The sequence below is a fragment of the Molothrus aeneus genome, chromosome 7 (genome assembly GCF_037042795.1).
Source record: "Molothrus aeneus isolate 106 chromosome 7, BPBGC_Maene_1.0, whole genome shotgun sequence".
In the NCBI taxonomy this organism is placed as follows: Eukaryota; Metazoa; Chordata; class Aves; order Passeriformes; family Icteridae; genus Molothrus; species Molothrus aeneus.
Window position 1 is genome coordinate 37,831,606 of NC_089652.1, and position 10,895 is coordinate 37,842,500.

The window sequence follows — 10,895 nt, forward strand, 5'->3', positions numbered from 1 at the left end:
AAGGTCGCTTCCCACCCAACCCATCCCGGGATTCTGGGATTTGTCCGGGAATCCCTGACAGAAACGCTCCGGTCTGGGCAGGCTTTGCCCCGCTCCTCTCGCACAGAGCGATGAGCAGCATTTATCATTTGGTTTTCTTTTCCTTGAGAGTGAATTTCCTTTCCAAAAAAAGTGAGGGAATTCCACCCAGATGCCGGCAGGAGAGCTGGAGCCCCTGGGCCTGAGGGTTGGGAATCCGGAATGGCCCCGCGGGACGGGAGCGGCCCTGGGGATGGAAACTGCTCTGGTGTGGGCCTGGAATCAGCAGATGTGCTCCAGCGCCCGTGCCTGCTCCCCTGGGCTCCCCATGGCATTCCCTGGGCTCCCCTCGGCCCCTCCAGCCTTCCCCTGCTCCCTCAGCACCCATCCCACATTTCCCCATCCCAGCCTTCCCCATCTCTCCTCAGCACCCCATCCCACGTCCTCCCATCCCCTGCTCTTCTCACCTCTCCCTCACGCATCCCTCTGCTCTCCTCACCGCTTCCCACACTGTCCCACCTCCCTCAGCGTCCCAACCTTTCCCCTCTGCCCTCGGCCCCCGATCCCCTCTCCATCCCAGCCTTTCCTCGCTCCCCTCGGCCCCCGATGCCCTCTCCATCCCAGCCTTTCCCCGATGCCCTCTCCATCCCAGCCTTTCCCCGCTCCCCTCGGACCCCGATCCCCTCTCCATCCCAGCCTTCCCTCTTTCCCTCTCCTCCCTATGCCAGCCCCCGATCCCCTCTCCATCCTCGCCTTCCCCCGCTGCCCTCGGCCCCCGATCCCCTCTCCATCCCAGCCTTTCCTCGGCCCCCATCCCGGCCCCCGATCCCCTCTCCATCCCCGCTGCCTCCTCTCCCTCCCCATCCCCGCCTCCCCGCCCGCGCCGCCTCCGCCCCTTCCCTCCGTGCGCGATTCGTGAGGCCGGAGCCGCCTCCGGCACCTGCCCGGCCCTCCCTCCCCATCCCTCCCTCCTCCTCCTCCTCATCCTCTCCCATCGCTCCCCGCTGCCCCCGGGCCCAGCCGCAGCATCGCGGGAGCCGCGGCCATTGCGGCCGAGGCGGGGCCGCTCCCGCTCTGCCCCGGCCATGAGGAGGAGGAGGAGGGCGGCGGCTCGGAGCTGAGCCCCCCGCGGGCCGAGCTGAGCCCTCGCCGGAGGCTGAGAGCCCCTGGACGCTGCTGAGAGCCCCTGGACGCTGCTGAGAGCCCCTGGATGCTGCTGAGAGCCCCCAGAACTGGCGAGTCTGAGCCCCCCGGACACTGCTGATCCTCCGGGCTGGAGCTGCTGAACGTCTCCGGACACTGCTGAGACCCCTCGGACGCAGCTGAACCCCGGGACTGGAGGTGCTGGATCCCTCAGGACAGTGCTGAGCCCCCCAGGATCCTGCTGACCCCTCGGACTGACGGGGCTGAGCCCTTCGGACATTGCCGAGCCCCCCAGGATCCTGCTGACCCCTCGGACTGACGGGGCTGAGCCCACCCCGGACACTGCCGAGACCCCCGGGCCGGTTCTGAGCTCGGGGCTCCGCCGCAGGTGAGGCCGGGGGGGTCCGTGCCGGGCTCCCCTCGCTCCTTCAGCCCCGGCTCCGTTATCCCGAGGGCTCCCCTGGCTCCCGGCTCCGTTCTCCCGAGGGATCCCCCGGCTCCGCTCCCCCCGCTGTCCCTGATCCCGGCTTTCCCGGGAGCTTTGGTTAATCCGGGCTCAGCCGGGCTGGGCCAGCGGAGTGTGAGCAGCCCTGAGCCAGCCCCGGCGCCGGGCTCTGCTCAGGAGCTCCCCAAGGAAGCTCCGCTGGGCCGCGAGGGAGCGTCCAAATATCCCTGGAAAACCGCGCGGAGGCTGCCCATGGTATGGAGCGGCGGGTTATCCATTTCATCCCTGGGTTTTCCTCGAACAGAGCTTAGGGATGCCAGGGTTCCCTGCAAGAACGTTTTGGGTTCTGGATTTCACCCCTAGGTTTCCCTGGAATTCTGCTTGGGGCTGCCAGGATTCCCTGGAATGATGTTTTGGGCTGCCAGGCTTCCCTGGAATAGCGCTCAGGGCTATGGATTTCAGCCGTAGGTTTCCCTGGAATGACGTTTTGGACTGTCAGATTTCTCTGCAATAGCAGTTTGGGCTGTCGATTTCAGCTGCACGTTTCCCTGGAATCGCTTTTGGAGCTGTCAGGTTTCCCTGGAATGATGTTTTGGGCTGTCAGGATTCCCTGGAATCGCGTTTGGAGCTGTCAGGTTTCCCTGGAATAATGTTTTGGGCTGTCAGGATTCCCTGGAATCACATTTGGGGCTGTCGGGTTTTCCTGGAATCGCATTTGGGGCTGTCAGGTTTTCCTGGAATGATGTTTTGGGCTGTCAGATTTCCCTGGAATCACATTTGGGGCTGCCAGGATTCCCTGTAATCACATTTGGGGCTGTCAGGTTTCCCTGGAATGATGTTTTGGGCTGCCAGGATTCCCTGGAATCGCGTTTGGGGCTGTCAGATTTCTCTGGAATGGTACCAGGATTCCCTGGAATCGGGGCTGCGCCTCTTCCAGCCGCAGGTTTCCCTGGAAGTGTCTCAGCCTGGCTGCTTCCCGGTTTTCCCGGTGGTTTCTCCCAGTGCTTGCACAGATCAAGATGCCGGGATGATTCCACTTAAATTCCATTTAAATTCCACTTAAATTCCTCCCGCGTGGAAATAAGGATGGAAACAGCTCGCACTGCTGGAAATGGGATTTGGCTCGGCTGTTAAAAGCTGGGATTTTCCCAGAAAATCCTGAAGTTGGGATGCCAGCTGCTTTCCCAGGAATCGGGGAAAAGCCCCTTCCGAGCTGACAGAAAATCGAGTTTATTTTCCATTTATTTTCCGCTTTTTTCGTTAGAAATTGAGTCGGTCTGAATGGATAAAGAGAAAATAACTGGTAAAAGCTGTTTTTTGTCGGAAAATAAGGGCTGGAATTTACTTGGGTGCTGGGAATAGGGGGAGGAAAGATTAACAGGAGATTAAGGCACGCTGGGAGTGATGGAGGCAAAGATTATTTTAACTCTTGGTGGCTGCTGGGCTTTGAGGGGGGAGATGAGGCCTTAAAACTTGTTTTTAAGGTATTTTTAGGAGTTTTTAGGTTATATTTAGGTGGGTTTAATGTGTTTTTTGGTATTTTTAAAATTTTCCTCTTGTGCTGCACATTTGATGTTTTGTGTTATCAATGAAACCATACTTTAGGAAAATACCAGTATGAAAATCTGTTTTTCTTGTGTAAAAAAATCTAATTTTCTTGAGTAAAACCCTCCTTTTTTGGCTAAAAATCTGTTTTTCTTGTGTAAAAGCCTCATTTTTTTTTGAGTGAAACCCTCCTTTAATTGTGTAAAAAACCCTGCTTTTCTTGTGCAAAAAAAGAAGGGGTTTTCTTGTCTAAAAATCTGCTTTACTTGTGCAAAAAAAAGGTGATATTATTTTTTAAAAACCTGCTCTACTTGTGCAAAAAAAAAGTGATATTATTATTTAAAAACCTGCTTTCCTTGTGCAAAAAAAAAAAAGTGATATTATTGTTTAAAAATCTGTGGGGTTTTTTGGGTCAAGAATCTGCTTTTCTTATGTAAAAAGCTGCTTTTTTTGAAGGAAAAATCTGCTTTTTTTTTTTTTTTTTTTCCTCCCAGTGAACGATCCCACACGGTTCTGGGGTTTTCGGGCTGTTCCCACCTTCTTCCCACCTGCTCCAGAAACAGCTCCTGGTTTTTAGGAATGAGAGCTGCCAGAGCTCTCCCCACCATCTGCACCCCCAGCGCCCCATTCCGTAGGAAATTTGGGCTGCTTTGAATGTGGGAATGTGTGGAGAGGGATGGAGTTCCTTCCTCCTCGTGTTCGGTGGGGTTTTGGGTTTGCAGGGGATGCAGGGATCAAGCCCCACTGGTTTGGGAAATGACAAGAAAATCGTGGCTCACGGAGGAAAAGTGGAATTGCCCGCAAAGAAGGAATTGGGAATCTCTCCTTTATTTTATTTTTTTTTTTTTTATGTTAGGAAATTCCAGAGGTGTTTTGTCCATCGGGTGAATCCAAGGAAAATTTTGCCTGGGAATGTGGGAGATGGAGCTCCACATGCCTGCACCTTCATGGACGTGGGAAAATATGTTTGGGTTTTTTGATGCTTTATTTTGAAGCCCCACGGAGTGAGAGCCGATCGATCCCAACAAATCTGCTTCCCTCAGAGAGCAGGAGATGAGGCAGGAATAAAGCAGGGATGGACACAGGAGATCCCAGTCCTTTTGTGAGGATGAGTTTGGAGCGGGAGCCGGCGGGGTTTAAACAATTCCTTGCTTGTCATGGGGGCTTTTGGTGCTCAGAGATTTGGGGTCTCTCCCGATCTGTTGGATGGGAAAAAGGGAGGGAATTCTGCTCGGGCACAGCTTTGTGGGGCCATCCCGTGCTCCTCAGATCCCAGAATGCTGGAAAGGGACCCCCAGGATCACTGGTGCACCCCCACAGTCCCTGACATTCCTGCCTGACATTCCTGCAGCTCTGGCAGCCTCGGGAATCTGCATTCCCTGGTTTCCCTGCTCCTTGGGCCACTTGGGCTCTCTGCAGCGTTTCCTTGGGCTGGAGGATCTGGAAAACCTCTCCAGGGGGGATGTGCCTGATGCAGAATTCCCAGCTTTTCCCTCTGATAAATTACAGGATTATTTCTCACAGCTGTCCACAAAAAAATTTCGGTTCACAGTGGGGTGTGAATGGCAAACCAGGAGATCCTTGTGTTGGAGGAGCTGGAAAACTCCTTCAGGGAGGATGTGCCGAGCTGTCAGTGCCACTCAGTGCTCTGCATTTCCCTGGAATGTGGGAGCTCTCCCAGCTCTGGAATGGGAACAAGCAGAGGCAGCTGATCAGCCTTGAGGAGGCTCCTGCAAAGGGAGAAATCCTGGGAGAGGTGGAGGTTTGGGAGTGGGAGATGCCGGGACTGCCTGGGAACGAGGGATTTGGGAAGTTGGTGAGCAAAGTGCTGCAATTTGCTTTTCTAGGTGGGCTGTGTTTGAGGGAAAGATCTGGAAGAAGCAGTGGGAGGGGAATTTTGAGCTTTTAACATATAGGAAGGGGGGTTGTCCTCCAGTAGTTGGGAGTTAATTCCCAAAATTTTTGTTGTTCCAGAGGGTGTGTGGCTGCTCCATCCCTGCAAGTGTCCAGGGCTGGGTTGGATGGGGCTTGGAGCACCCTGGGATAGAAAAAGCTGTCCCTGCCCATGGATTAATATCCCTTCCCATCCAAACCATTCCATGGCTCTGCGACATTCCGTTAAGATTTAGGGGGTTTCAAATCTTTATTTGAATTATCTGCAGCTTTTCGGTGCTTTGCACGTGCACAGCCCCAGGACTTTAAAGGAGGGAATCAACCCAGGTGAGCTCTTCCCGAATTTCCCACCTTGTGGCTCTGGAGCTGCTGGGAATGTGGGAGGATGGAACTGGGGGAGCCTGGAATTGTGTGGCTGTGCCTGAACAAAGTCCCCCAGAGGTTTTCCTCCCGAGGTCTGGGATGAGAGGAATTAATGAGGCTTTTCCACTTCAATTCCTGAGTCACAGGAATGAATTCCCAAGGGAAGAATGGGGCTATTAATAAATTTCAGGAGAGGAGAGAGGCAGAAAAAATGGAATTCTTGAGACACAAAACACTGCGTGCCTCTGACTAAGGGTACCTGATTGCTTTTATTTCCTTTTCCCCCCCTATTTTTATTCCTTGCTAGATGTGCAAGAGCTTCCCTGATCTTGGAGTTTGACAGTTCTGCCATTAAAAGTTCTTCCTTATCCATGAATTAATGAGCTGCTCATGGAATTCAATGATGAGTTTTGGAGAGGGTGTTTTATTTTCAGGTTTGCTCGGATCAGTGTGGCCCTAAAATCCAATTTTAAGTTGGAAAGGGGGAGTTTCAAACCTTCCTGGCCAAATTTTTTTTTGTGGTGAATCCCAGGACAGCTGTGAGAAATAATCTTTTAATTTATCAGAGGAGAAAGCTGGGAATTCTGCATCAGGATTCTGCCTTTCTTAGGTGGAAGAATGTATTTGTGAGTGATTTAATTCCCACTTGGGAATTTCTCCTGCTGAGCTTCCTGAGCCCTGTGTGGCTCTGCCTGACCAGGGGAGTCCTGGAAGCCTTAAACCCTTCTTGCTGTGGGGTTTTGGGGAAGTTTCCCCCCAGATTTCCTAAAAATTCCAGGAAAAACCCAAATTCTGCTGCCGTGGGCTGGGTGCTCATGAGCAGGAGCATCCCTGAGTGTCAGGTGCTGCTTTAGATTTGCCAGCAGGGGTTGAAACCTGGCTGAGCTGCTCCCAAACCTCTGGAATTCTGCTCTCTGGGATCCATGGCAGCAGGGGTTGAAACCTGGCTGAGCTGCTCCCAAACCTCTGGAATTCTGCTCTCTGGGATCCATGGCAGCAGGGGTTGAAACCTGGCTGAGCTGCTCCCAAACCTCTGGAATTCTGCTCTCTGGGATCCATGGCAGCAGGGGTTGAAACCTGGATGAGCTGCTCCTAAACCTCTGGAATTCTGCTCTCTGGGATCCATGGCAGCAGGGGTTGAAACCTGGCTGAGCTGCTCCCAAACCTCTGGAATTCTGCTCTCTGGGATTCATGGCAGCAGGGGTTGAAACCTGGGTTAAGTGCTCCCAAACCTCTGGAATTCTGCTCTCTGGGATCCATAGCAGCAGGGGTTGAAACCTGGGTTAAATGCTCCCAAACCTCTGGAATTCTGCTCTCTGGGATCCATGGCAGAGCAGTATCCAAGACCATCCCAGGGATCCAATTCCTGCTTCCAGCCCAGATCCTTTTGGTGGGAGAGGAGCTGTGGGTGAAGTGAGAGGTGCTGGATTTGGGCTCTCAGGGGCCTGTGAAGGGCCCTCGTGGCAAATAGGAGATTCCCTGGAAAACTGACAGTGGAAAGGCAGGAATTCAGCTCTGGAGTGGGAGCAGGAGGTGGTTCCATCCATTCCCCAAACAGCACAAACAGGATCAGATTCCCAGGGATGTTCTGGATTCCATTTCCATGGCTGAGCTCTCATCCCCTGGGAAAGCCAGGCTGGATTTTGGGATGATTTTACTCCTCTTCCTCCATCCTTTTGCTGTGAGCAGGGGACAGGAGGGGTGTCCTTGGCATTCTCCTGTGGGAATGGGTTCCTGGGGGAGCTGGGAGCCCCTTGGAGCAGGGAAAACAAATCCCTGAGCGCGATCCCAAAGCTCCTGCAGGCTGGGGAGCACTGGGCAGCCTGGGGGCTTGGGCAGACCCTGGTACCCAGGGCAGCATCCCCTCTGTTGCCAGGCAACTGCTGGGATGTGCAGCTGGCTGGAGCTGCTGCAGATGTGGCCACATCTGGCAAGGGAGCAGGGGAAATCCCTGTCCCATCCTGAGCCTGCTCCTGTCTCAGGCCTTGGGTTAAGCTGAGCTTTCCCAGGCCCAGCTCATGGAATCCCTCCTTAGGGCTTAGGGTGGCGTTAAAAGCAGTTTTGGCTCTGGTTTTGGCTCTGGTTTGGGTTTCATTCCATGAAAATGGGAATATTTAGGTTGGGAACAATGCTTCCCTGGTAATAACTTGGATTTTGTGTCCTTCCTTATCCAAGCACAGGGGTGTGGGCACTTAGGTTTGATATTCCTGGGAGTGCAGGTGGCCAAGGAAAGTTGGAGTCTTGCAGGTTTGTGAGGTCACAGTGGGCTCAGAGCAGTTCTGAGGTTAATGAGGAAGATTTAATCCCATGTCAGGATGCAGCTGCACTCTGAAATTCCAACTCTGCTGAATCAGTCAAGGAGCTGGGTGAGAAACTGGCCAACTCCTCTGCTTTTCTTTGGGATTTTCTTTGGGAATTTCCACGGCCAGGTCATTCCTGTCCTGCTGAGGATTAGGACACTTCATCCGTGATGAGCCTGAGGAGTGCCAGAGGATTAAGGAGCAGCTCAGGGCTCAGCTGAGCCGGATTTACAGCGAGTGCCCATTTGGGAATGAAGGGCTTTGACCTCCTGGAATGAGGCCAGAAGGGCTGGGAGAGCTGGGAATGTTCCCCTGGAGAAGGGAAGGATCCAGGCAGAGCTCAGAGCCCCTGGCAGGGCCTGAAGGGGCTCCAGGAGAGCTGGAGAGGGACTGGGGACAAGGGATGGAGGGACAGGAGCCAGGGAATGGCTCCCAGTGCCAGAGGGCAGGGATGGGTGGGACATTGGGAATTGGGAATTCCTGGCTGGGCTGGGATTCCCAGAGCAGCTGGGCTGCCCCTGGATCCCTGGCAGTGCCCAAGGCCAGGCTGGAGCAGCCTGGGATGGTGGGAGGTGTCCCTGGGGGTGGAATGGGATAATCCTTAATGCCCCTTTCCACCTAAACCAGTCTGGAATTCTGTGATTCCCCAAAATTCTACTGAGTTTCTTCTGAACACACTTTTATTTCCTACCCCCACTCTGTGCTGCTGTAATTTCCACATTTTCAGCCCATGAGAGGGTCAGAAATTACCCCAAGTTTCACTAAAGAATTGAATCACCAGAACTGGTGGGAAAATACAGCTCAAGGATTTTTTTGAGCTGTATTTTTGGGGACTTTTGCTGTATCCATGTTTATTTTACCTTGCAGGGGTATTGGGGATGGGAATGAAGAGATTTTCAGGGAGCAGTGATGGATTCTGTGTCTCTGAGCCTCAAAAAATTCAATATTGGTCATTCTGGGCATGGCCTGGCTGTGGGGATAACCAGGGGCTGGGGGGGAGAAAATCCTGAACAATTTACAGGAGAAAATCCAGAACAATTGGTTTATATCCACAAAAATGTGAGGTTTTTAATCCAGGATTGGAGTCTGGAATTGCCATTCACTTGGATTTGCAGCCTCCATAATTCCCCCCAGCACTGTGTGGGGTCAGCCCCAGGAAATGCTGGCAGGTTCCTCGGTTTGCCTCCTGTTTCCATTCCCCAAATCCTGCTTTTCCTGCTCCCAGCCCTGCAGGGTTTGGGGCAGGAATTTCCCTCTGCCTTGCTGCAGGATAATGGGGTAAAATTTGGTTTATTCCAGGAAGAGGCAGCTCAGAACCTGTGGGTTTTTCCCTTCCTCCTCTTCCCGCAAACCTTGTTAGGCTGAATTTCAGTTAAAATAAAACTTATTTTGGGGAACGGTCTTCCTTTTGGAGGTTTGGAGGAGGGGATTTGATGGAATCACAGAATCTTGGGATGTTTTGGGGTAGAAGTGACCTTAAAGCTCATCCCGTTCCATGGGCTGGGAATCCTTCCCCGATCCCAAATTGCTGCAGGCCCTTCCAGCCTTGGACACTTCCCAGGATGGAGCATCCACAGTTCTGTTGGGAAATTTGGGTTTTTCTTCCTTGTTTTTTTCCTATAGTGAATCTGTTCCCTGTGACCACTGTGGAAATGGATTGTGTTGCCCTGGAACAGCAATTCCTGAAATTTTAAATCAGTGTCCTGGGAATCCCTCAGCAGGAAGAGCCATTGGTTGATATTTAGGACAGATGGAAATTGTTATTAATGAGGAGTCCATGCAGAAATGCTGCAAGAATAATTAAATAAATCATTTATTTAATTTATTTAAATCATTCCAGCTCTTCCATCCCTTTGGCTCAGATGAAAATGAATTAAAATGAGATGGAAAATGGAAAGATCCCACTTGGGAATGAGGAGCTGAGGTGGGGAGGATAAGGAAGTTAAAATGTGCATAAAACTGAGGAGGAATTTTTAATTATAAGAAATTTCTTTATGTTTTAGGAAATATGGAAAAGTGATGGGATTTTCTTCTCTTTTTCTATTCCAGGCACTTGGAGAATTATCCAGTGGTTCAGTGCTGAGGGAATTCTGTGGGAGCATGGCTGGAGCAGGACACGGAGTCTGGGCACGGAATGCAGGCAGTGATGGTGAGTGGGGGTCATTAATTACAGAGCTCTAATTACTGATTGCAGCCACGGGGCGGGGTGAGCATGGCATTCTGGAATGGTTTGGATGGGAAGGAACCTGAAATCCCATTTATCCCATCCACCCAGGGACACTTCCCACTGTCCCAGGCTGCTCCAGCCTGGCCTTGGGCACTGCCAGGGATCCAGGGGCAGCCACAGCTGCTCTGGCAATCCCAGCCCAGCCAGGAATTCCCAATGTCCCATCCATGGCTGCCCTCTGGCACTGGGAGCCATTCCCTGGCTCCTGTCCCTCCATCCCTTGTCCCCAGTCCCTCTCCAGCTCTCCTGGAGCCCCCTCAGGCCCTGCCAGGGGCTCTGAGCTCTGCCTGGAGCCTTCCCCTCTCCAGGGGAACATTCCCAGCTCTCCCAGCCTGGCTCCACCCTTTGGAGAACTGGGTATGGAGGCCTCACCTTTAGCTTTGTTTTCCAAACTCCCTAATTCAGGCAGGAGCCCAAACCCACCCTGGGTCAGTGACTCTGCTGCCTTTTCCAAGGGATCTTTGGTGCTCACCAGGTGGAGTCCGAAATATTTTGGCAGGACGAAAATTCAAATACTGAGAAATATAAAATCATTATTTGAGGCAAACGATGATTTCAGTGTCAAACAATGTTGAGTACAAGGATGAATATCCAGGAATCCATGAGAATCTGCTGCCTTTCCTCTGCCTGCAGTGGGCAGCTGCTCCCTGCCTGCCTGGTGGGTCGGTGCCGTGGGACTGTGAGCCCGCTGTGCTGCTGCTGCTGGGTGCCAGGAGCCATGAGGAGGTTTGGCTACTGCCGGGTGGTGCTGGCCACCTCGCTGCTCTGGGTGCTGCTGGACGTGTTCCTGCTGCTCTACTTCAGCGAGTGCAACAAGTGTGACGAGAGCAAGGAGCGCTCCCTGCTGCCCGCCCTGCGCGGTGAGTGCTGCCCCGGCCCCTCCCGCCTGATCCCTGTCACCATCCATCATCCATCCATCCATCCATCCATCATCCATCATCCATCCATCATCCATCCATCC

The 10,895-nt window shown here is 53.0% G+C and overlaps 1 protein-coding gene across 2 annotated transcripts in view; it reads left to right on the top strand.

Moving 5' to 3' along the window:
- The first annotated feature begins 1,032 nt into the window (after window positions 1-1,032).
- The window catches only part of GALNT13 (polypeptide N-acetylgalactosaminyltransferase 13), a 53,225-nt gene continuing 43,362 nt past the window's right edge, over window positions 1,033-10,895 (top strand). The window contains exons 1-3 of one of the 2 annotated variants that reach the window (XM_066553278.1): window positions 1,033-1,549; window positions 9,757-9,856; window positions 10,568-10,794. In XM_066553278.1, coding sequence (XP_066409375.1) covers window positions 10,653-10,794 — 142 coding nt within the window. In that variant the 5' untranslated portion in view covers window positions 1,033-1,549; window positions 9,757-9,856; window positions 10,568-10,652. Of the gene's footprint in view, window positions 1,550-1,842; window positions 1,862-9,756; window positions 9,857-10,567; window positions 10,795-10,895 lie in introns of those variants that run through there. The other variant, XM_066553279.1, reaches the window with a different exon arrangement.